Below are 27,664 nucleotides of genomic sequence, written 5' to 3'. Positions count from 1 at the left end.
CAGGTCTAACTGACATTCTGACTGCAGCCTTGTAATAGCCCAAAGCTTTGGGATCATCAGTTTTACGCCAAAGCTTTGGGATAAGCAGTTACACAACAATAGATGACTAGCACACCTGACTTTTAGTTGGTTTTCATGATAATAAACCTGAGGTTCTGAAACTAAATTCTGACTCACGTTGGCAAATAAGTTTTGTCCACAGAAAGCTCAGAGCTCTTCCAGTAATTGCAGTTACTTCGAAGCTCACAATATGGATGAGAACATGAAGGAGATGTAACAAACCACCAATAAAATGGTCAGCAAAAAATATTTAGGGAGAGAAGTACTGATGTCCACAATTTACTTGAAGACACATTCTAAAAATAAGATGAATTAGGGGTGCATGGGTGGCTCAGACAGTTAAGCATCTGTCTCTTGGTTTCAGCTCAGGTCACAATCTCACGGTTCATGAGTTCAAGCCCTGCATTGGGCTCTGAGCTGTCAGGGTGGAGCCTGCTTGGGATTCAATCTCTCCCCCTCTCTATGTTCTTCCTTGGCTTGCTTTCTCCCTCTCTCAAAAAATAAGTAAATAAACATAAAAATTTTTTTAAATAAGACGAATTAATGGATGGAAAGACAGATGGATGGATAGATATGGAATAGAGCAAGTATAGTAAAGTGTTAATGGTAGATTCTGAGTGGTGAGTACAGAAATGCTCACTATGAAATTCTTTCAAGTTTTTTGGTATATTGGAAAAATTCTTTTTTTTTTACATGTATTTATTTTTGAGAGACAGAGACAGAGCATACGTAGGGGAGGGGCAGAGAGAGAAGGAGACACAAAATCCGAAGCAGGCTCTAGGCTCTGAGCAGACAACACAGAGCCTGATGCAAGGCTCGAACTCACAAACTATGAAATCATGACCTAAGCTGAAGTCGGATGCTTAACCAACCGAGCCACCCAGGTGCCCCTATATTGGAAAAATTCGTAACAAAATGTTAGAAAGAACAATAAGTAGCATCACATTCACATAACTTCTCGTGCCAATTTTTGCTTTTCTTCAATATATATTTACTGAGCACCTCCTAGCTCCAAGTTGTTCTAAGTCCTTGGAATACAACCTAAGACAAAGATGTGTGCCCTAGTAGGACTGAGAGTCTAGTTTAGAACTTGCATTCTTATATTCTATTTCCTCAAATCAGTTCTCAGATTGTTTTAAATAGATATTGTAAAACTATAAGCAGAAAATTATATATGCCAGCATATCATATATATGGCAAAGATTCATAAATACTTTATATTTAAAATATTATCTTTGATGGGATTGTTTTTATGATTTGGATATAGTTTGATCATTATTAGTGGCACAGAGGCTCCAGAACTGATAGTAGATTGAAGATTTATGTCAAATTAATAATGCAGAGGCTCAAAACTATAAAGGCTTATTTAACCATGAGGACGCCAAATAAAGAAGAAGTATTACACAAGTGTGTCCAAAACCATTCTCTCTGTCCCTTCCACCACCCTCCATCAGGGAGCTGGCACCGCCTCAGGAGGAGATGGTACTATCTTTATGCTCCTTTCAGCTACCCAAGTAGTAGCTTTTTTAACTACCCCATGAGAAACCATGCCCACCCTCCATAGGTAAGATTTAGGTAATTCAGGATCCCCAAAGCCTCAGTGTTAATCCCAGGGCTGGAAAGTCAGAGATTACAAACTTGGTGTATCAGTAGACCAGAGGTGACTCTATAAACCATGAGGCATCACCATATGCCTTGTGGTGTCACCACAGACTTTGCATGGCACTCGAGGCTGAGATGCAGTAGAGACCTGGACCCTCCACTGTTAACAGGAGGAGGACATAATGTGAAAGAGAATGAAGAAAATAGTGTGGATCTTAAGCAATCTTTACAAAGGCTTTTCTCTGTCGCAGACCTAGAATGGGTTGTAACCTGCTCCCCACAGTGGAGAAAACACCAGAAGACAATAAAAGCTCTTGTATCTCTACTGACCAATTGCCTTCTGCCTTTTTGGGGTCACAGTTACTGAAAGAGTTCCTGAAATTGGTAATAAAGAGGTTCCCTCATCAGAGATTCCCATGACTCTTATACAAGAACCAATTAGTTTCCCACAGGGATTTTGTAGTTTTCCCTGTCGAGCTGACGAAAGAGGGCTGGAGAAGGATGCAGTTCCCACAGACGGACGCTGTCTGGCAGCAGTACAGTATCAAGGGGCTCTGATCAGCCAAGTACCGATTGGCATCTGAGTGGGACATGCTAAATTCTCATTATGCTAAGTCTATTCTGTGTATATATAAGTGCAAATTTTCTGAGTAAATGACTGCTCTTTGCCCAGGGTATTTAAGATGGGTACACTCAAAAAGGTCTTGGTGAGGCGCTCCTGGCTGGCTCAGTCAGTGGAGCAAGCGACTCTTGGTTGGGGTTGTGAGTTCAAGTCCCCACATTGAGTGTAGAGTTTACTTTAAAATAAAATAAAATAAATAAAAATTAGGACGCCTGGGTGGCTCAGTTGGCTAAGCGTCTGACTTCAGCTCAGGTCATGACCTCATCACTTGTGAGTTCGAGTCCACATTCCTGTCTCCCTTTCTCTGTCCCTTCCCAGCTCATGCTTTCTCTCTGTCTCAAAAATAAATAAAAACGTGTTTTAAAATTTTTAATAAAAATAAATAAAAATTGTAAAAAGATCCTTGGAAGGCAAGGAACTAATCTGGGATGACTAAAACCATGTCACCATCTCTGAATGACTAATTTTCAAGAAAACTGAGACAACAAAATAGGATTTCTCCTACTCTACTTCATTAATAATGCCAGCTACTAAAAGTAGTAGAGATTTCAAATAACTTTCAAAATAAAATTGAGAAATCTAAGATGACAGTTTCTACTAAAAAATATTTTTTAAAAATATTAATTATATATAAAATAAAAGTCAAAAACATTTCTAACTTTAAAAACCCCTCCCTCATGTTAAGTTCGATTTATTAACAGAGAATAAAAGAACTTTCTCCTACCACATTTTGTGCAAAATAACCTTTATAGTAAGCATCAATTGTTTTTTGTTTACTTATTTTTAAAAAAATTTTTTTTATGTTTTATTTATTTTTGAGAGAGAGAGAGACAGCATGAGCAGGGGAGGGTCAGTGAGAGAGGGAGACACAGAATCTGAAGCAGGCTCCAGGCTCTGAGCCAGCCGTCAGCACAGAGCCCAACACGGGGCTCGAACCCACAAACCGAGATCATGAACTGAGCCAAAGCCAGATGCCCAACTGACTGAGCCACCCAGGAGCCCCTTTTTGTTTACTTATTAAGAGCTCACTGTAGTGTATCAAAAGTAGAAACCATGAGCTAATCAGATATTAAAAACACATTTGTGTTAATGCAGTCAAAATATTTACATTTTATAGCAATACTTCATGAGAACCTCCAAAACAATCTGAAATATTACATTTACAAACATCAGAATGCAAGTGCACACTTTGAAAGCTGAGTCTATTTTAACTGACAACTCATAACAATACAGAACTTTCTGTTTTTGCCAAGCATTATCAAATTTTCCCAGACACACTTTATGACTAAGTCTTTAAATTTTTGTTTTACTAGAAAAGGAATATAGTCCTAAACATAATGTCTAAGAAAGCTTTCAATAGATATTTGCTATATCTATTTACAATAGAAATGGCATTACTAGGAACGACAAACACGGGACGCTGGAGTTAGTATTTCCCATAGGTGAGGCTTAAAAGAACAAAAGCAGCCGAAGCCCAGCTAATGACAGTTTGGAAGTGTGCAAGTTATAATAAGCTGGAGTTACTGGAACCATCCCAGGCCTGATGCCTTCTCTTTCTAGCCTTTCTACACTTTCAGCCTGTGTAACTACAGGGTTCTCTGATGAAACCAGACAGTTGTACTTTAAGCTGTGGTTCCTGAACTTAAATCCGACCCTCTTCTGCTACAGGACAGTTTTATTACATAGGGTTTATTTTAATTTTCTCATTGGAATACTCGTCCAACAGCATCATGGCCTGCATCTATTATTTTAAGGTAGGCAAACGCAATGCAGTATTTTATTATCACTAAGCTTGAGCTTCCCATTTCCACCTGCTCCCTTTCCCTACTATCTATTCAACAATAGAAAAGCAGTTATACTTCTTAGGAGGGAAAGCACAAACATAATAGGTAAGAAACAACAGCTATGGAATATAAGTCATTTTTATAAAGTACTGTTTGCGAGCACTATATTCTCTAAGAATACAACCCCCCACCACCACCCCTGCAGAAATGAATGTGGTTTCTGAATATGCTTGAAAAGTAATCTTCAAGAAGTAATGGAGCAACCTGGCTCATCAGCTAATGCTAACCCTACATTAAGTATGTAAAGTGTCAGGGCTAAAGTTGTTAAGAGGAAACCACAGACCCAAGGGGGAGTCATTTGCTCCCCAGAACAGTAAACCAGGACTTAACTGCAGTTTCAACCTCTCCAGGAGTGAAATTTTAGGCCAATCAATCTGGAACTTTCTGACAAGCACCAATGAGGTAATCTGTCACATGGGCCCTCTCCCCCCCACCACCCCACCCAAAGGAAGATGAGGTAATCTACAGGATAAGACCCCATGCCCTTCCCCTGAAGGGAAGGTGACCTAGCCTGAGACAATCCTTTCTTTTCTTTTGCTAATAACTTCCTTGCCCCACCTTCCTGCCTACAAAAACCTTCCATATCCTACAACTCTTTAGGAGCTCCCCTCGGCTTGCTCAATGGGATCCTGCCCATTCATGAATCACTTACTAAGCCAATTAGATCTTCAAATTGCCCCAGTCATATTTTGTTTTGTAACAAAGTCACTGGTCAACTGTTCTCAGGAAAGCATACCAAACTGCATCTCCTGTTGGATGCTGTGGTCTACTTTCCCTATTGTACATTCAAAGTGTGAGGCTCCAAAACAAAGCATGTAATAAAAGTACAAACTTCCAAATCAAAGCTACGCGAAGCAGGATCAGTTCACTAACAGCATTTGATCCTCAGGCTTTATGACTTTCTCAACAAAATAATAACCTCTTTCCACTTCCATAGCAAATTTTACAGCACTTTCACATCTCATTTCACCTCCAGGGTAAAGGAACCCTTATGAAGAAGGTGGTTTCTTTATCCCCTTTTCCAGGGCTCGGATGAGGGTGGAGTGAGTGAGGCCCTTGCCTCTGGTGCAAAGCTTAAAGAGGAGCCAAAAAAAATCAGTAATCAAGATAAGTAAATTTTTAATATTTTAAACATTTTAAATATAAAGGGTAATGCAAAAAATTAAATTATGAACAACAAAAAAAATTTTTTAACAAAGACAGATCAGTATCACCAACACCTCAAGCTTCATTATGGCTCAGTGTGACCCTCCACTTTCTAGGACAGGGAAATGGAGGGGCAGAGTGTTAATTACACACTCAAAACCTTAAGGTTCAGGAAGGCAGAAGCAGCCCCAAACCAGCCCAGGCTTCTATAGCAACAGGCCAGGAAGGTTTCCCTCAGTGAAGTTCCCTGTTTCACAAGAGGAAAATTTTTGCTCTAAGTTTGAAGAGGCTAAAACCGAGTTCCCTGAGGTAACATTAAAAAAAAATTTTTTAATGTTTATTCATTTTTGAGAGACAGAAAGAGAGAGGAGGGAGGGACAGAGAAAGGGGAGACAGAGGATCCAAAGTGGGCTCAGTGCTGACTCCAAAAAGAGCGCAATGCAGGGCTCAAGCTCACAAACTGTGAGATCATGACCTGGGTCCGGCACTCAACAGGTGAGCCACCAAGTGCCCTGAAGTAACATTATTCTTAATTTATTTCTTTTTATTTTTAAGTAGTTTATTGTCAAATTAGTTTCCATACAACATTAATGTTAATTTAAAGGTGAAACTCAACTCAAGCCAAACTCACAAGAAATATCAATTTAGATATAAAAGCGAACAAAATATTAATTTATTTGTCTCACCAATGCAATATATATTTCTGAAACCAAAATTTTTAAAAGGATACTTACTGATGGAAGAGTAAGTGTCTTGAAAGAGCCTAAAAGCAAAACAGGGAAGAAAATAGAGTCATAATTTGAATACGATGATAATACAAAACTCCCAAACTCTCCTAATACTCTTTCAGATGTGGAAAGAATCACAAGCTTACAGAATCACAAACTTATTTGGTCAAAACAAAACAATTTTCTTAAAGCTCAGAACACCTGAGAAATTATTACATATCCTTGTGCCAAAGAATTAAGGAACACGGAGCCAGAACTAAAAGGCTATCAGTGGGTGAACCCCCCCAAAATTAGTTTAAGTTCTGCTTCTCTTTTCCATTATCATTTTTGTGGTCATTATTACTGCTGTTCTTGTTCAGTGTTTAAGGTCACATTTGAGGGACACTTCAATTGGTGTTGAGAAAGAATCTAAGATTTACTTCTTATGTTCTCAGACCCTCATGATAAAAGAAGAAAAGGAAGGCATTAGTCATGTCAGGAGTGAGCTGAGACTCATAAGTGACTCACTGGTATTAGAGTGATGCAGACTTTTTTCATGAAAAGTTTCTAAACATAGGACTACTAATTTAACTCATGCCAATTTCTCATCAGATCTAATTATTTCAAGGGAAAAAAATGTTTCAAATTAAAAACAAAAGAATACTTATCCAAAGCTCCCATTTAAGTGACAGGAGTACAGAGGTGGTGACAGACCCTCACAGTTCCTTCATTTAAGAAATATTTGTGAATACTTAAGAAATTTTTACCACAATGAACAAGACAAACATGGACCCCGTCCTCCTGGAAGCCACATGGGTCTATCCTGTAGTTACAGACAAACGCCACAGCACAGCACAGCACAGAGCAGGGGTCAAACAGGTGGACTCTGGAATTAGGCTACATCAGTTCTATACTGAATCAACCATATGCTCACCCTGTCCTTGAAAAAGGTACCTGATTATCCAGGCTCCATTTTTTCATTCATAACATGAGCATGCCAGTAACAGTACCAATCTCATAAGGTGGTTGTGGAGAGTAAGTAGGTTTATCCCCGTAAAGTGTATAGAACAGTGTCTGGTACACACGAAGCACTTGATCATTGTAAGTCATTATAGTGCCAGAAAACTTGAAGAGCTATCCAGTGGGGATATAGCACGCCTCTACAACAAGGTCTTCAAATTGTTATCATGGAGCATTGAGTCAATTAGTACATATTACCAATGTCAAGTTAGATGATAAAGTTTTATATATGTGCTTTCTCAATGAAAATATTAAATATTAGAAAACCTTAATTCCTTAGTTTGGGTCAGGAAAATAAAAGAAATAAAAGCTAATTCATGTTCTGCCTACACCCTTATAAGTGGTCTTACACAATTCCCAATGTGTGTACGCCCTCTTTGAAGACCACCGCCCCAGTGGGCCTCCATGAAATACAAACATGCTTTCAGCAGCAGATAATTAATTCATCAACTTATCCCCTAGCGTAGATCAGCTTATCCAATAACTGTCACCATTGGAAGCAAAGAGCAAGACTCTTAAATAATAGGACATTGGACAAAAAGTGTCTTAAGGGGCACCTGGTGACTCAGTCAGTTGAGCCTCCGACTTCAACTCAGGTCATGATCTCATATTTGTGAGTTCAAGCCTCACGTTGGACTCTGTGCTGACAGCGCAGAGCCTGAAGCCTGCTTCAGATTCTGTGTCTCCCTCTCTCTCTGCCCCTCCCCCACTTGTGCTCTGTCTCTCAAAAATAAATGTAAAAAAATGTTTTAAGTGTCTTGAAAAGATAAAGAAGGAGAAACGACGGAACAGATATAACTCAACATGGAAGGCTGCAATAAAGATAGGGCAGAGACCACCTCAGAGGGATCAGGGGAAGGCACCTAGAGAAAATGATGCCAGAGTCTAGGGCTGTAGGATAAGGGAAAATTAGCCAGATGAGATAGGAAGGGAGGAGTTTCCAGGCAGAGCAGCAGCAAGTGCAAAAGAATGGAGGTCAGCATGAATCTACAGAAGCAAAGAGCTGGAGACAGAGGATTATGAAGATGAGGCTGGACCAGATCATGAAAGGCCTTTTACACCATGTGAGGTCTCACCAGGATCATCCCAAATTCTGCTGTTCTCCCAGCATCCTGGTTTAGCATTTATCCCGAATCTTTTCAGTGTGGCAAAATATTAATATGAGAAGAGTTTAGCTTGCACAAGATTTAACTTTGAAATATTGTAATCATGCTTTGGGAATATCTCAATTTGTGAAAAGAAACCTCTCGTTAAGTTCTTATTTTTAAAGGGATGAGTATATTCTATACTGAACTGAAGTGAAACTGAGAAGCGCTATGATATTGCAGCAACTAAACTTGGTGAGACATTCAAAAGCACCATCAGTACAGCAATTTACTGAACAAGGTTTGTGTTGTAAAAATATTTGTTTAAAGGACCCATAGTACTCTCCAGGAAAAAAGACAAAACCATGTAACCTATTTGAACTGAAACATTTAAACAGTTCAATATGGGGGGAAAGATGGAATAGAGAATATTCTCCACACGGCAGAATTTGCTCTGATCTCACCATGTACCTCAGCATATGTGAAGAGAGTGTGTTCTCAATTAAAAATATACCAACGATCAACAAGTGGAATTTGAAATAAAAAATAACAGCCTTTACATTAGCACTCCCAAACAGAGAAATACTTGTGTTTAAACCTAAGAAAACGGTTATAAAATCTGTATGAGGAAAGTACTCTGATAAATGAAATCAAGGAAGGATTAAATAAATAAGGAGATATTCAATGTTCATGGATAGAAAGACTCAATATTGTTAAGACACCAATTCTTCCCAACTTAATCCACAGATTCAGTGCAATCCTAATCGAAATCCCATAAAGTTATTTTATGGACATCAACAAACTGATTCTAAAGTCTGTATGAAGAGGAAAAAGACCCAGAATAGCCACTACAATATTGAAGAACAAAGTTGGAGGACTGATGCTACTAACTCCAAGACTTACCTACCATAAAGCTACAGTAACCAAGGCAGTGTGCTACTGACAAAAAAAAAAACCCAAATTGTTTAATGGAATAGGAGAGCCCATAAATAGACCCCCTACTAATATGGTCAAATGATCTTTGACAAATGAGCAAAAGCAATCCAACAGAGCAAAGACTCTCTCTTCAACAAATAATGCTGGAACAATAGACATTCACATGCAAAAAAAGTAAATCTAGACAGACTTTACCCCCTACACAAACATTAACTCAAAATGTTTGAGTTAATGTTTAACTTAACTTATATTTAATATTTAACTTAAATATAAAATGCAAGACTATAAAAGTCCTAGAATATAGCTTAGGAGAAAACCTAGATGGCCTTTTTAGGTATAACATCAAAGATACAATCCATTAAAGAAAGAATTCATAAGCTGGACTTCATCAAAATTAAAAACTTACTCTATGTAAAAGACAGTATCAAGAAAATGAGAAGATAAGCTACAGACTGGAAGACAATATTTGCAAAAGACACATCTGATAAAGGACTGTAATCCAAAGTATACAAAGAACTTTTAAAACTCAACAATAAGGGGTGCCTGGGTGGCTCAGTCGGTTAAGCATTTGACTTCGGCTCAGGTCATGATCTCATGGTTCCTGGATTTGAGCCCCACATCAGGCTCAGTGCTGACAGCTCAGAGCCTGGAGCCTGCTTTGGATTCTGTGTCTCCCTCTCTCTCTGCCCCTCCCTCATATGCATGTGTGTGTGTGTGTGTGTGTGTGTGTGTGTGTGTGCGCGCGCACGTGCGCGCTCTCAAAAACAAACATTAAAAAATTTTAATAAAATAAATAAATAAAAATTTTATGAGACTGATTATGAGTTTATGAGTAAAAATTTTAAAAATAAAACTCAACAGTAAGCAAATGAATAACTTGACTAAAAAATGTGCTAAAATATTAATAGACAACTCAGCAAAGAAGATATACAGATGGCAAGTAAACATAATAGAAGATGCTCCACATCATAGAGAAATGCAAATCAAACACGAACACACTGTTGGCATCAGTCGCTGACAACATCAAATGCAGGCCAGGATGTGAAGCAACAGGAACTCTCACACACTGCTGGTTTGCAGTGCAAAATGGTATGGCCACTTAGGAAGACAGTTTGGCATTTTCTTACAAAACTGAACAAACCTTTACCATGTGATCCAGCAATCTCATTCCTTGGTATTTACTCAAAAGAGTTGAAAACTTACGACCCGACAAAAATCTGCACACAGATATTACAGCAGCTTTATTAATAATGCCAAAGCTTGGAAGCAAGCAAGTTTCTTTTAGTCAGTGAGTGGATAGATAAACTGTGATACATCCAGAGGATGGAATATCACTCAGTTCTAAAACGAAACGAGCTAACAGCCAGGAAAAGACATGGAGTGACCTTAAGCGGGCGTTACAAAGTCCAAGAAGCCAATCTGAGAAGGCCACGTCCTATATAATTCCAACTAAATGACAGCTGGAAAAGCAAAACTGTGGATACAATAAAAAGATCAGGTTGCTGCAAGGTGGCAGGGAAAGATGAACAGGCACAGAGAATGAAAGAGCACAGGGGGTGTTCAGGGCAGTGAAAACACTCTGTATAATATTATAATGATGGATATACACCATTATACATTTGGCAAACTTCATGGAATATAAAATGCCAAGAATGAACCCTGAAGTAAACAATGGACTTTGGTTATTTATGATGTGTCACCCTTGCTAAAAAAATATGTACTGTTCTGCTTAGTGATGGATAATGGGAGAGGCTATGCATGTGTAGGGACAGAGATAATATGGGAAAACTGCCAAAAAGATATTTATTTGAGTGTTCAAATTGTCTGATCATTCCATTATATACATTTGTATAAATTATATATATATATATAAATAAAATATGATGCAAATAATAATACTGTAAAGCCTTGGTTTGTGATAATTTAATAATTCATAATTCATTCCAGAAACATGTTTGTAATCCAAAGCACTTGTATATCACAGCGAATTTCAAGAGCCATTGGCTCAGTTGTGATCATGTGACATTCGGCATCACATACTACTCCTATGGCAAAACAAAGCTCATTTATCAAGTCAAAATTCATGTAAAACGTGTGCTCTTCTTGCAGAACACTCACAGAACAAGTTACATGCAATCCAATGTTTTGCTGCATATATAATGGAAGGTAAAAATATTTGAACGTTCAAGTAAATTATGGATTATAACCTACTGAATAAAGAGTCAGTGTGCTCATGCTGCCCTATAATTAAACAGATGACTAAAGGAAGAAGAAAAGTTTCTTCTTTACCATAGAATTCCAACTAACAAACATAGAAGGAATCATGGAATTAGAAAATTTCACAACTATCAGGGTAATAATTGATTCAGTGATAATCATCAATCTTGTGAGTGTAAGCTGGATGACACTCGTGAGAGATAATGAACTATTGTTCTAAACTACTATGTTTTGGGGTGGTTCAATCACAGAAATGGATGACTGGAATACTCTTGAAATAAAAAAATTAACTAGCAAACCTCTAAAGGTGCATAGTCCAATGCAATAGCCTACAGCCATAACGGCTATTGAAATGAGCAACTGAAATGTGCTACAAATGCAAAATATACCCCATATTTGTGAGACTTAAAAAAGCAAAAGTATATAAACTATCTCAGTAATAATGTTATAATGACTACACATTAAACTGGTAGTATTTTATGAATTACTGGGTTAAATAAAAATATGATTAAAATCAAATTTTATTAACTTTTTAAGGTAGGCTTCACACCCAGCATGGAGCCCAACACATGGCTCAAACTCACAACCATGAGATCAAGACCTAAGCTGAGATTAAAAGTCAGACACTTGGGGCACCTGGGTGGCTCAGTTGGTTAAGCGTCCAGTTTCGGCTCAGGTCATGATCTCACAGTTCATGGGTTCGAGCCCCACGTTGGGCTCTGTGCTGACAGCTAGCTCACAGCCTGGAGCCTGCTTCAGATTCTGTCTCCTTCTCTCTCTGACCCTCCCCTGCTTGCACTGTCTCTGTCTCTCAAAAATAAATAAAAACCATAAAAAACTTTTTAAAAAAGTCAGACACTTAGCTGACTGAGCCAGCCAGGCTCCCCTAAAATTAATTTTACCTCAATCCTTTTACCTTTCTTTTAAGATTTCATATTTAAGTAATCTCCACAGGCAATATGGGACTCGAACTCACAAACCCAAGATTAAGAGTTGCATGCCCCACTGACTGAGCCAGCCAGGTGCACCTCTTTTTTTTTTTTTTTACCTTTTTGATGTAGTTACTAGAAAATGCTATATTATATGCATGGTAGGACCATACTTGTATTGGACAATGTTGGTGTAGAGGATGGAAGGCTCACATTTTTGCTTAGAAGCAATAAAACAACCAACAGATCTGACTGCATATGATTTTTAAATATGGTGAATAAAATAACACATAAATAACTAATTATAGTGTATAAAAGCATTACCTATGTTAACTGATCTAATCCACATCATAATCTTATTAAGTATTATTATCCTTCCTTTACAAATGAGAACCCTGAGTCACAGAGACCATTAAGTGACTTGCCCAAGGTCATACAGAGAAGAAGTAACAGAGCCGAGATTCTAATGCAGCTTGGCTCTTGGATCTGAGCTGTTTATCACCACTCTCGGAGCATCTGGGTGGCTGAGTCGGTTAAGTGTCTGACTTTGGTTCAGGTCCTGATCTCATGATTCATGAGTTTGAGCCCTGCATTGGGCTCTCTGCTGTCAGCTTCCTAATTGTCCACTTCAGATCCTGTGTCTCCCTCTCTCTCTGCCTCTCCCCTACTCGTGCTTTCTCTCTCTGTCACAAAAATAAACATCTTTTAAAAATCACTACTGACATGAACAGCAGATGTGCCTTTGTTCTTTAACTCTATGTACCTTTGATTATTCTAAAGGTTCCCCAGCCTAGAGAGCCTCTTTGTGCACGGTATCACAACTCAAAATCTCTATTACCTCAGACTCCTCTCCTCAGCTCTATGCTAGTCATCAGAGAACGTAGGGATTCTCTTTCATCCAGGTTTCTCCCAACTCTTAGAGTTATGCTATAAGCACTGAAGAAGCAGAGCTAATTTTAAAATAATTCATGTTATACAAGAACTTCTGAAAAGGATATAAAAATTTGAAAATTTCCCAGCTCTCATACCACTTCTTCCTCACACTAGTTTTGATACACCAAAGTTAATTTCAAGATCTGAAAGATCCCTCTTTAAAGGAAAGTTAAATAATCCCTTCTGTCTGTGGATGGGATCCCAGGGAAGCCAACTCTGAGATGGTGATTAAAGAGCAAGGGGTTTTGGGAGCACTGGGGTGCTTCAGTCGGTGAAGTACCCACTCTTGATTTCTGCTCAGGTGGTGATCTCGGGGTTGTAAGATCAAGCCCTTCTTTGGGCTTTGCGCTGAGTGTGAAGCCTGCTTGGGATTTTCTATCTCCCTCTCTCTCTGCCCCACCTCCAACCCCCACTCACACACACTCTCTCTCTCAAAATAAACTTTTTTTTTAAGTAAGTGCAAGTGGTTTTGCAGGGAGTGCTCTTGGGATCAGCACCTGGAGAAGGGAAGGGAAAGGGAGGAGGCAGGACTGGGGAGACAGGGAGGCCGAGCTACAATGCAGGCTCCAGCGGTGTCCACAGGAGGCGCTCAGGAACAGCCATGATCCTTGAGAACTGTCCTGAGTCACAGGGAGGAGGCTGGACACTCACCCAAGGAGGGGTGCCCCCGGGGCAAGGCCATTTTCTTTAACAGAGGCAATTCCCAAAGGGTGCTGGTTGTGAGGGCAGTCTGTGGCAACACCGCCAGTAGCTGGAAGGAATGAGTCCTTCCTCCCTGAAATGCTCCATCTGGGTAGTTACAGCACAGCATCTACCACAATATCCCACGTTGGAATAAAATTAAAACATTTAAACTGCAGAAAGCTGGGCCCCAGCACACCAGTACCCTCGATTATTGAGAGGTATTTATCTTTCAATACTTTAAGATAAATCATCAGGGTTGCCTATTTTGTCAGCCCAGAGACTTGGAGGAAACAATGTGCTTCCTTTCCATCATGGACAGACATACAGACTACCTCCCATCACCACCAGATTTACAAAGACTGAGTGTGCATGTGTGTGTGTGTGTGTGTGTGTGTGTGTGTGTGTGTGTGTGCGCACGCGCGTGTTAGGGCAGGCGGCAGGGATTTATTTTTATCTAAGTGTGACACCAAACAAGGAGAAAGTAAGAAATGGCTGTGAATCTAGAATCCAAATAAATCTAGTAGGTTGATAATTGGAGGGCAAGCATTTCAGTAATTCAAAAGATTCCAAAAAAGCTATCCGTTTTTTTTTCTTTTTTTATAATGTAGCTCTTTTGGGTCAAACTTTTGAGGGGTTTTCTCATCAGAGAAAAATTGGAAGAGGAGGTTGACTGCATGCCTGGGTCCCACTACTCTGACAGGACAGTGTCTATGCACAGACCCAGGAAAGACAGGCAGAAACAGAAACTGCCCCCAAACGCTGGAGTGCAGGGGCAGAGATGTCCCACCCACCCCTACTTCTTGCTGGATTCAGGGAGTGGCTCAAAGGATGTGTAGAGAGATCCAATTTAAAGCCCACTCACTGCTCTTGTGTGTCCTTATTAAAAGGTCGACTTCAAGTACTTGACATTTTTTTCAACTTGCTGTGTTCCCTCTAAATTTACAAACGCAGCTTGGAATTTCCTAGGCACTTACGAAGCCTTATGTGAAAGTCTTAACATTCTAGAAATAATTTACACAGCCGAAACATAAAACTGGAAGCCAAGTGGTGGGAGTGTAGATGAGGAATAGTGACTTCTTTCTGTACTGTTGCTAGGTTGAAGATTAAATAGACAGCATTTGCAAATTGTTGTGACAACTCTGCTCCCGTTTAGCACGGCTCCACTCAAACACGGGAAACAGTCCCCGCCTCTTGAAACTCTGCATGGCACTCTTTTCAATCACAGACTAAAGATCACTCTGTTATGTAAAGTCCTTCTCAACATTATTGTAGGTAAGTCTGTAAAACTCAGGTCATTTTTGTGTATAACCGGAGAAAGTCAATCTTCGAACCCTTTCAGATGCTTTCTCCTCCCCAACGCTGCCCAAGCCACTCAAAAGAAACCTTGTTTTAAGGTTTCACACTTGGCACAAGTCTGAGAGCTGGCCATTTGATTTACAAATAGAGTCAAGCTATTTTTAAGTTGTGTAATAAGCATACACAAAAACTAACCTTCCCTTAACTTTTTAAACACACTCTATAATGCCATATGCTGCCTCTTCTGACATCTGTGCTCAGAGAATTGCTGAAGGGAAGAGGTAGTAGTGTGTAATTGGAAATCCAGTAGGTCCAGAAATATTCTCTAGGGGAAAAAAAAAGGAAACAGCTTTTCCACTATATATGTGTGTATATGTGTGTATGATATATGTGTATGTGTGCATACTTTTTTCAACTTGTTCTCATAAATTTACAAACACAGCTTGGAATTTCGTAGGCAAATATATATATATGCCTGATTAGTATTTACAGCTTAATTATTTTTGGCAGCTCTCTGCAATTCAGTAATGTATAGTAAGAAACTTAAGTATATCACTTTCTTAGCTGAAAACTTTGACTTCTTTACCAAGTTACTAAATATTCTCATTATTCAGCATTTTTTATCACAGACAGTGAGAAATGGGGTTTTTTACTCCAAATCCATTGAAGATAAAAACCTTAAAATATGCTTCTGCTTCACAGTTTATTTTTTTTAATGTTTTTATTTATTTTTGAGAGAGAGAGAGAGACGGCATGAGCAGGGGAGGGTCAGAAAGAGAGGGAGACACAGAATCTGAAGCAGGCTCCAGGCTCTGAGCTAGCTGTCAGCACAGAGCCCGACGACGTGGGGCTCAAACCCACAAACTGTGAGATCATGACCTGAGCCGAAGCCAGATGCTTACCGGACTAAGCTACCCAGCGCCCCTAATGTCACTTTAAAGTTAAGTAACTCTTCAGTGAATTCAATCTACACAGAAAAGGCAAGCACTTCTAGGAAAACAAAACAAATCTCCTTTGGTCCCATATACACTCTTAATTTTTTTTCTCTACTGCCTCTACTTACAAACATCTCAATAAACACGAGTTTCATAAATCATGTTTTGTTCCATTTAGACCCCTGAGTATAAACAGGCCAAACAAAACTCACTAAAAGTAAAATAAATAAAATGGTACAGTACAAATTAAATGTTAGGTTCAAAAAATATGAAAAACCAAGAGTCACCTAAGGCTTTGGGCTACTAGATGTACTGGGCACTTATGATGTCAGGGTCAGAAAACTACAGTCCACGGGACAAATGTGGCCCACACCTACTTTCACACAGTCTGTGAACCAAAAAATGGGTTGCATTTGTAACTAACTGGAAAAAGAAACAGTAATTTTTCATGACACATGAAAATTTATGAATTCCAAATTCAGTGGCCATAAAGTTCCATGAGAACATGCATTTATTATGCACTGTCTATAGCTACTTTGCTGCTACAAAGACAAACAACAAAAACTATCAGGCAGCAGAACCTACCATGTTTACCATCTGGCCTTTTATAGAAAAAGTTTACTGACCCCTATGGTATAATGCCCTTTTTAGGGAGATTTCCTCTTCTGTCAAGGGATAAGGAATAAGGTTGAAGGCCCACTCGAAGTCAGAAGGCCCACAGAAGACAGCGCCTGGGTGGTTCAGTCGGTTAAATGTCCGACTCTTGATTTCAGCTCAGGTCATGATTTTACAGTTCGTGAGTTCAAGCCCCATGTCAGGCTGTGCATTGGCAGCACAGAGCTTGTTTGGGATTCTCTCTCTCTCTCTCTCTCTCTCTCTCTCTCTCTCTGCCCCTTCCCCCAAATAAATAAATAAACTAAAAAAAAAAAAAATTCAAAGTGTCATCAAAAAAGACCTGGCCTGCTGCCACAGCATGTGCTCAGGAGGGTAACATCAGTACTAACATCTGATACTAGGAAATGCTGGGTATGACACAGCTGACATTCTCCAGGATTTAGTATGCGCCAGGCACTATGATAAATGCTCTAAAGACATACACTAAAAAAGGAAAAAAGAAATGGTTAAAATTAACTTTAATAACAAATTTTATTTAACCCAATATACCCAAAATATTATCACTGGACATGTAAACAATATTAAAAATTTATCAGTTTAAAAAAATATTAGTTTTGTTTCACATTTTGGTATTAAGTATTCAAAATCCAGGGTTTATTTCATACTTGCAGCCCATCTCACACAAGCCACATTTCAAGCTCTCAAAACCCACGTGTGGCTCTGAAGCACTGTCTCATGTAATACTCACAACAGTGCTCTAAGGTAGGTATTATCATTATTATTGCCATCATTTCAATGAAGAAAGTGAGACTAAATGAAATGAAGTGACTTGCCCAAGGCCACTTAGGTGGTAAGAGGTAGTGAGTGCTAAGGCTTCAAATCCGGTGTGGTTCCAGAAGCCCCACTCTGACCCACAGTGTCTCCCAAACTATATAGAACAGACATGGCTATTACTTCCAAAATACTAGTCCAAATGAAATCTCATATTTCCTCCCTGTCCCTCTCTGTAGCTTAGTATGCTCTTGTGTTAGTATTTGAACACATCCACTCTTTCACCTTTTCTTTATTATCCGTATGTGATTACCTCAAGCCCCCCTGTAGCCCTGCAGAAGACCATCCCTCTTCAACCCAACCTCCATTTGCAGCATTCATACCACACTCCCCCTTCCTATGCCCAGGGTAGACACAGCTAATCCATCCACTCTGTTCCAGGGAACCCTAACTTTACCTTGAAATTTTATAAACAACACTCCAAGCAGCCTCTAGCATAAACTCAAAATGGCACATGAAATGAAACCTACTTTGCTTCCCCTTGAAAAGCCAAATCTTCACCCCACCTAATAATGTGCCATATACAATTTGATGCGTAATAAACATTTAAAATTCTCAAAATAGTAATGTCCCATCTTAACTATATGTTTGAGAATATTTAACAAGAATTTCAGTGAAACTTAAATTTATATTACTAAATCATTTCACCAGCTATGTTTTCTAAATATAAATTCCCAACACTGCCCTGCCAAAAGGAAGCTACCAAGTGCTCTTAAAAAGTTAACTCCTTATTTGTTTCCAAGCTCTTTACCACTCTGGTTTTTAGATTAATTCATGAGTCATTTTCTTCAGAACTAAAGACCCAAAGACCTGCCCACTACCTCCCTACCCTATTCCCCCCATCAAATTTTCTTTGGTCAATTTCATCCTCATCCTTGCAAGGGAAGAAAGTCAAGTCATGGAATTTCCTGAAGAGAAATGAAGACTGGAAGACATAAAGCAAGACCAGAACCCACTATAATTTCCTTCTTGTCAAGTTTTGTCATTGCACCTTTGTTATGACGATCATCTTAGCCCAGACCAAGAGATGATATATTACAATTACACTTCTTATTCACACTGACAACCCCATGTCAAGAATAAAATAACTACACTATCCCTTCGAGCTTCAAGTAAAGCATACTCTCACCATAAATCCTTTCTCTTCATTCTTCTGTGCTCCCTCCCCCAATACCAATACAAGTATCAGTCCTTGCATTCCAACATCCCACAATCCAGCAGGGACCCATTTGGAAACCATCAGAGAATATCTCCAATTCTGCACTCTCTCTCCTATGGGCCACTACTTATAATGTATATCCCCACTTCCTATGAAAAGGTGACCAGATGTGTACAATTTAGAGGCAGGAAAAGTTTTCCTAAAACTGTATTTCAATTGTATTCCTCATCTCAAGTTTATCCCTCAAAACATTTCTTTCCTTCTCTCTTTCCTGCACCAAAACAAAAAATACAAGGATTTTTTTAGTGATCAATCCACTTACTTGTGCTCCTGATCCTGATCCCACCACTTCTTATCCATGAATTATCCACCCCTCCCCTTTGGCAGCCACCACTTTTACCTCTCTACTGTGCCTTTTGAAACCATCTACCTCTCTCCTTTAAACCATCAAACCTTGGTAAAGAGTAGCCTACCCTCGGGGTGCCTGGGTGGCTCAGTCGGTTAAGCATCCGGCTTCGGCTCAGGTCATGATCTCACAGTTCGTGGGTTTGAGCCCCACATCAGGCTCTGTGCTGACAGCTCAGAGCCTGGAGCCTGCTTCAGATTCTGTGTCTCCCTCTCTCACTGACCTTCCCCTGCTCATGCTGTCTCTCTCTCTCTAAAATAAATAAAGACAGCAAAAAAAAAAAAATTAAAAAAAAAATAAGAGTAGCCTACCCTCATATTGTCTCACCACACTTTTACTACTTAAAATGTTGCTTTTAATCCCAACATTCAACTTAAAACCATTCACTTGAGGATCACCAGTGTTCTTTTCTCTGTCTCTGTCTTTTCTTCTCTGACCTTCTGGGACAGTTGGGACTATTAAAACTTTCCTTTTTGTAACTTTCTTCCCTTGGCTTCTGAAACATCTTACCATCTTCAGTTTATCCTGGTCTCTGCCTGCTCACTGTTTGTCTATTTCATTGATTTATTTTCCTTCTTCCAAGCTTCTATCATCAGTCATATTCCGTCATATTCCATAAGCTTTGTCTCTCTTATGCATCTTAAATGTTCCCACCAAGACTTCGAATATTGACTGCCTCTATGAAAACAATGCCTTTAACTCTCTCCGTAGCTACAATTTCAAAACTATCTACTGTACATCTCCACCTGGATGTCTCCCCAAACTTTAGAGCAGAATGTAGCATCTTTTCAGAAAACATACACACAAACCTCTATCTCCCCCATGACTGCCACGCCCAGCCATCAGCTCTTTCCTCCGGCACACCCTTCTCTCCCCTAGAATGTGAAATGACTGTTCCCACTAAATGCCAAATATATCAGCCAAAACAGAACATGTATGAATGGACATTTGTATAGCTCTGAATGTAAAAGGTAATGGTACCAGATACAGGGTCACACACAAGAAGCACTATTTACAAACCACACTGAGTTTTTTCTACAAAAAAAAGAAAGAAAAATTCTCCAGGCTTCTGCATTTTAAATATTATGTTATCCTTCTGGAATCTCTGAAACTCCTCTAATCCTTCCTTCCTCTTATTCTCCACCCACCCCCATTCACTCACATTCAGATACAGCAAAGGACCAATAAACAATAAACTAATGGGAGGACATGTCATTGGGCAAACTACTGGTTTCAGCATTGTAAAGCCCTCTTCACAACATAAAGGATCAAACAGTAACCCAGCCCAAATTCTTACAGGATCTGATTTCTATTTCCACCACAACCCCTCAGTGAGTCACTGGAGGAGTGACTCATTTTGTGTTAAAAGAGGAGCAACACATGTTTAACTTGGAGTTTGAAGAATCAGTATGTTCACTTTCAGCTTCACTCAGTCATTGATTCATAATCAAACCCCAAAATATGCTTCTCTACAGTTCAAAACGAACCTCCCCCCCTCCCATGCTTAGGGTTGGGAGCTGCTTGAAAGCAAACACGGAAGTCTGGGCGGGCACTTCTCTCCTCTGCCATGAATCATCCTAGATTTGCAAGGACATGTCTCTCACCTCAGGCTTCCCAGCACTTACTTGGTCAGAAGGAATTCATGAGATGCTGAAGAGAAGTCATTCTCATTTTAATATGGCTAAGAATCACTTGTGATGACTGCTTAAAATAAAGTTTAGATTCCTGGCCTTATCTATGTCTTGAAGGGGTGACCATGAGTCTACTTTTTTTTTCAAGACTTTATTTTCAGGTAATCTCTATACCCAACACGGGGCTCAAACCCACAACCCCGACATCAAGAGTCACATGCTCCACCAAATAAGCCAGCCAGGCAGCATTTCTAATAAGTACAACTCACACTGTGAGAAACCTAGCAACAGAATTTAGTGCTAGAAAGATCTGTGAGGCTCCTAGCCCCACCCCCACCCCATGCAGAACCATTAGTCCATAAAGAGCACCTCCACCTTGCAATGAAATAAGAAACTTGTACAAATACGCAGGTAAGCATTTTAAAACTCCTTAGCTAGTCTTATTTTCTTCCATATCAGAAAAATCAACGTTTGCAAATTTATCCTTGGTCTTATACACAGTTTTCCGTCTGTTAGGTCTTCTAGCACTAGACTACAAAACTGGGGGCCTGTGATGTTTTCAGCTCTGCTACCAACAAGTGATCTTACCTTGGTCAAGTCACCAAACACCATGCCTCAGTCTCCTCAGCCATAAATTGCTGACTGAATAACTTATTAATTAGCTTATCTCAGAGGTTTTATCCAGATCCAAAATTCTATGAAGCTCCAAGTAAATTAGGGGAAGAGCTAGCATTTATTGTGATTCTTCAGGTCCAGATTAGATTTCATTAGATCCAGGACTAACCCACCACAAGCAACTATGACAATAATTCTACAGCTTGATACAACATTGCACCGATATCCCGAAGTAAGGCAAACAAAAAATATGTCATGCTCTTCCAGGCAGGATAAACCTGCAAATTCAGAACCAACAGAACCGACTTCAAATTCAGGCTTTACTATTTATCTTAACTCCAGAAAGTCATTTCTTCTCTCTTAGCCTCAGTTTCTTCATCTATAAAATGAAGATAATAGTGCCTTCCTCACGAGGTTATGAAGTTAAGTCTTGTGCATTAAGTCCCTGGCGCTATAAGAAAACTCAATATTTAATATGTTAAATCTCTTCCCAGTTCCTCCTAGTGATGTGCCTTTTAGAGAGTTCCCCCTTCAAGATCAGCCCAACTGATGATTAATAATTGCCTGTCATGATTGTTGCTATTCACTTTTAATAACAATAGCCAGCATTTTCTTAAATAATTCTATGTGTTAAGTGCTATAAACATGTTACCTCCCTTAATCCGTACAATAACCATGTAATTGCATGAGGCAGGAACCACTATTCTTCAGATAATAAAACTGAAGCCTGGTGAGATCATGACTGACCACAGCCACATACCACTAATGGAAGGACATTCAGGTAGCCTGGCTTCAAAGTCTAACCACGTCATGATTACACTGTGGTCTTTTATCCTCTAGTACCACCTAACTATATATATACACAGTGTGTGTGTGTGTGTGTGTGTGTGTGTGTGTGTGTGTGTGTGTGATATAATACACACAATAGCAAAGACATGTGAATGAAGAGTCCACACCCTTTAAAAATAATTCTCACGTAGCTACAAGTTCAGACTGAGTTCTACTGGGAAAGCTGCCTGTGAAAACCTGCCCAGGAGATCTGCCCACACACTAATTAATCTACTCTCATAAAAACCATGGGACTGATTTTGATCTATAAGCCATGAAACGTATGCTCAGGAGCTTTGTTTCCAACAGAAAGCCCTCCAAACTGAATTAGATGATTTTTTTTAAGTTTTTCAGCTAACATCTCACATTTGAGAAATTCTGATTTCCTACCCTTCACTGGATTAAGACAGAAAATAAAATCTCCCATCATCAATGTGAGAAAGACAATAAAGAACAAAGAAGAATTTTTAACTTTTAAAAAATGGAAGGTAAATACCCCCAGGAAGCCATCAAGATTTTAAAGCAAAAAGAAAAGGCAATTACTAAATAATATAAATACACTCATAGAGTAAGTCTCATGCCAATGCCTCAGTGGGAAGATGGAAGTAAACCTGGCACCATAAATAAATAAACAATGAATCCCCACCGGCAGGCACGCACCACAAGATGCTCTACAGAACACCCAAGGTTTCCACTGACATTTTCCATTTAGGTTTTTTTACTAAATCAGCTTTATGTGAAACCAACAACAGGGAATTCATTAATGAAGGGAAAAGGTGTATTTGCTATTATTTGAGGCAAATCTCACTCAAGGGAAACACTGAAGGTTTACAAATGACAATCTGAAACTGTGAAAAGAGAAGGGGAATAAAGCGGAAAGAATGATTTCAAAGACATTAAAAAAATAATTCAGTCATTCCATATGCCTTCACAGATGAGGACAGTTCTCATATCTGACCCGTAAACTCAAATGTACTTAAACTTTTTTTTTCTTGATTTGGCATGGAACTCCAAGGCAACATCACACCAAAGGAAAAGATAAAAACCAAGAAGGGAAGAAATAAAGGGACAGACTCACTCTTCACCCAACATGGAGTCTGATTTGATTCCAAACACCAAAAGCTACTCTATCTTCTCTCCTCTGATAATTACTATCATCCGAACTTTTACCATGTTTTGTGAATTATGTCCATTTAACTATTTTATACAATGGACGACTATGAACTTAGCTCTTGTCACTATAAAGAGAGTGATAACGATGGTGGCGATGAGGATGGGGGTGGGGGGGGTCGTGGTGGGGATAATGACCAGCACACTTCAGGGTCTGAGTCTCACCACTCAAGAGGCATCAATACACCTGTAGAGGATGCCACAAAGCTTAGTAGAACCACTTGTTCCACAGGGCTATTGTTCATCCAAAAACCCTCATAACCGATTCCCAATAAATGTAGAATTAATATGTTTAAAAATGAATAAGCTAATTATAATGTAATCAATGCTGCTGGCCTCAAGGATGGAAATGTAAATAAAATTTTCCCTGTACCTGTCAAACAAACAAATGAACTCTTCCTTGAGGACAAGCCATACCTTTCTACCTTTTTCAAAATCTATTTCTATTTTTTCCATTTTCTAAATTTTAATTCCAGTGTAGCCTTGCTATGTATGTATTGCCATGTAGCATAGCATGACTATACAGCACTATCGTCATTTCATGTGTACAATACACGATTCACCAGGTCCGTATGTTACTCAGTGCTTCTCAAGAGTAAGTGTCCTCTTAAGCTTCTTCACCTACTTCACTCATCCCTTTTTTAAAGTATATTCTGCAATTTGAATCCTTTAGCTATTATCGTTTCTGACACAAATTAAGTTACAAATGCATGGTTATGGTGGAACACTGCTCTGCCTCAAGAATTTCTAAAGACGTCAAGACTGTTAGAAACAGCTCCCCAGAAGCAGCCCCCTCTCCTTCCAGTTCTGCTGGAAGATGAATCTTTATTAGAACCAACCTTTTCCTGGAGCCCATCATAAGAAAGTGATGAAATAATCAGACCTAAAGTGTTGTTTATTTGTCTGTGTTGATGCGGCACGGGAAAAAACAATGAATCCCAGGAGGATCTCTGGATGAAGATTCACTAATTGAAAATGCTCATTTGTCTATGTATTGCTCCAACTGGAGCAGTCAAATTAAAAAAAAAAGCCTTGGTCCTTAAGTCCTAACATTACAGGAAGCATCTGCTTTGAGAACAATGACTCATAGCCTCTGATAACAGAGTAACATTCTCCTTTGAAAGAGAGAGAGTACTCCCAGAAATGGTATTTTCAATGAAACTGTATGTCAACAGAGTCAAAAAACACCCATTGAAAGAGTACATTTTCTCTCTCTCTTTTTCAAAGATCCATTTTGCTCTCAGGATAGTGTTGTCTGACGCAGTCTTGAGCACGTTAGCCTTCCCAGAGGCATATGACCAACTCTTCCCAAAAGAAAAATCTAAGAATAAAGTTAAAAAACGAGCCACAATGCCCCCTCCCCCCACCACAGAGCTGTACTATTTGCAGAAAAAAGAAAAGAGCCTGATAAAGAAGATTGCAGAAAAGATAATGCAGTAGAAATTCTAAAATAAGAGTATGTGAACGTCTCAGCAAAGCCAAAACATTTATTAAAATTGTCCACGTTACTCTGGACCTCTGCATTGCAATGAAATTGCCACACTAGTAGAGCCAAGATGATAAATTTTAGTTAATAATGAATGTGGAACTACATGAAATATTGTCTGCTCTGATGTCGTATTTCAGTATTATCTTTAGCCATTATTATAAGACCAGGATTCATTTATTTTGAGAAATAATTCAATAATGAAAACAGAGGTCTACTTCCATACATAAAGAAAATAATGCTTCCTCCATCTTCTTCCATATTACTACTTATATATCTGAATTCCCACTAGGTGTTGGACTGACTTTCACATTACACCTGCTCTGGGAAGTACGTTTCATTATCTCCATTTTATAAATGAGGACACTGAGGTTCTTATCAGGTGACTGCACAAGATCATGCAGCTGGTGCTCAGACAACCTCAGATCTTGACACTAATCTACATTTCCTCTCCAGGGAAATAAGGTCTCCCACTTTCCTTACATTTCTCCTCTGAAAGACAAAGTGACTTGGCCCCTGCACACATCACCGCTTCCGGACTTCTAACCCGAACTTACCCACCTGATCAGTCAACTTCCGGGGGAGAAAAAAAACACAGATATAGATAAACTTTGATTTTATCTCCTTTCATGATAGTGTTAACTTCTCTATGCTGGTAGAGGATAAACATTAATACAATGAACTACTGTGGAATCTCTTCCACCCTTAATTATATGCCCTTAAATTAATTTTTAGGATAACTCAACATCATAGGCATGTATGCCTCAATTTCTGCCCCGACTAAACGTCTAAACATGCCTCTAGTTCACTGTGCTTATAGTTAGGTGGGTAGGATTATGGGTGATCCTAGTTTACTTCCTTTACTTCCAGGATGGTTTATCAGGTTGTAAGCACTGAGTATATATTTCTCTTTCAATTAGAAAAAAAAATACTGTAAAGGTTCATTTTGATGGAAAAAAAAGCTAAAGTACTTACCCGCAAATTATTTTTCCCTTAGTATCAAAAAGGAAGATATTCATTGACCCAATTTAACCCTAAACCAGATTAGAATCCAAACTTAAGAGACGTGGGTTCTTTTACAAATAGCCCCCACATTTACATCATTTTTCCCTGTACTTTAAAAATTAAGAAATATTCCATAAAACAGGACTTTAACATTGTGTAGTTCTTTTCCTTTCCTTAAGCTTATTTATTAAAATCACTTTAGCACTCAATAAATATAAAGAAAATGGTTACATATGGTTTACGTAAACTATATATGAATATGGCTTTGCATCAAGCTGTTAACTTGGCCCATTTCCTCTTCTGGGCAGTCACTGGCCTATATTTCCTAGCCTCATTTGCAGCTGGATGTGGCCAACACAAGAAAAACGGAAGTGCTGTGAGAGCATCTAGGCCCATCCATAAAAACCTCCCACATGAGAAACTCAGTGCTCTTCCCTGCAGTCTTGGAAGCCACGTGTTGATGGTGAGGGAGCCTCAAAGCGGAAGGAACTCGGGTCTCTGAATCTCCACTTGGAAGAGCATCCAAGAAGAGCACTTTGGACTTCACAGGAGCAAATATTAAATGTACTACATGAAGCACTGCACCTGGGTTTCCCTGTTACCCACCCTAACACATGGCTTTATTAACGTACTCCAATTATTACTCCAGAAGGGTAAGACTCTATGCTGCTTATCTTACCTTTTTCAAAGATTCCCTCTGCTTGCAGGACGGAGACAGTGCGGTTGGCTGCCATCTTGACCACCTCTGCCTTCACACTGACCTGGGAGGGGCTGTGTTCCAGGAGGTCTACTCCAACAGTCACATTTCCTCCAGGCCTAATGATCCCCGGGGCTGTCACCAGAAACCTAGGCCTAAAGGGTTCCCAACAAGAGAAAAATACAATTTCTTAACTTTACATCTCCATTCTTTTCCAATCCTCAAATTTCATAGACAGTGACATAGACCCTCCACACTGTGCCACTGGCAATTGTTCCAATTATCCCAATATTGCCCCCCTGCTCCACTTAGCAACTGCACTGAAATGCTATTGCAGTAAGAATTCCCATAAATCAATTTTAATGCAGTAATTCCTGCACCACGAGAGGAGGGCATGTGTTATTATTTCCATTTTATAAGCCACAAACAGCACAGGATGAGCCTCAGTGTAAATGGCATACACGGGGGCATGCAGAAGTTATTGGCAAAGTCACAAGCCTCTAAACTTCTCCTTTACAGACAACCTCATCCCGGCGCGATTTTCTTCCTCGGCTTAAACGCAGCGCGCGCACACACACACACACACACACACGCACACACACACACACACACACACACATTTGGGGGGTTTTATTCAAACCTTCATCCTTGGGCATCGGCCCAGAAAACATCACCTAACAAACACCACTGATTGAAAGATAGCATCCGAAATTAAACTGCCAGAGGTAAAACGTCCAGGTGTAGCAGAGCACCAAAGTCAGCACTCTTCTCTGCCCCGGCCAGGGGGGGGTTAGGGCTCAACTGCAAAACGCTTCAGGAGCGGGGCACTTTCCCTTCCGCGGCTGGGCTCATGAGTTATCTTGCTACCACGTCCGCACCCGAACCGCTTCGGTCACCTCAGCCCCACCTCGCCGGAGCCGAAGCTGAGACAGTTTAGAAAAAAACAGATCATGAGCCTTTGGGAGAAGAAGGCACGCTGTGTGGAAGAAGAGGGAAAACTGTCTTGAGGAAAAGGCAGAGGCGACACGGACTAAAACTAAAGGACTCTAGAAAGTCGTTTTGGCCAGAGAGTCGCTTCAACAAGTTCCCGAGTGGGAAAGTAACTGTCCCGTGGAGAATCCGCTGAAGCGACAGACGCTCGCCCCTCCAGGGCAGCGCCCGGCGGCGGAGTGCGGCGGCGCGGCGGGTCCCACCCGCGGCCGCGC

General features: G+C 39.7%; 1 protein-coding gene across 1 annotated transcript in view; it reads right to left on the bottom strand.

Moving 5' to 3' along the window:
- CD109 (CD109 molecule) overlaps window positions 1–27,664 on the bottom strand; it is a 126,061-nt gene that overhangs the window by 98,143 nt on the left and 254 nt on the right. The window contains exons 2-3 of the mRNA XM_029945229.1: window positions 26,442–26,614; window positions 6,009–6,037 (exon numbers count right to left, since the gene is read on the bottom strand). Of these exons, the coding sequence (XP_029801089.1) occupies window positions 6,009–6,037; window positions 26,442–26,614 (202 nt within the window). The remainder of the gene's footprint in view (window positions 1–6,008; window positions 6,038–26,441; window positions 26,615–27,664) is intronic.

The sequence above is a fragment of the Suricata suricatta genome, chromosome 7 (genome assembly GCF_006229205.1).
Source record: "Suricata suricatta isolate VVHF042 chromosome 7, meerkat_22Aug2017_6uvM2_HiC, whole genome shotgun sequence".
Taxonomy (NCBI): Eukaryota; Metazoa; Chordata; class Mammalia; order Carnivora; family Herpestidae; genus Suricata; species Suricata suricatta.
This window is presented reverse-complemented; position numbering and strand designations above follow the sequence as displayed.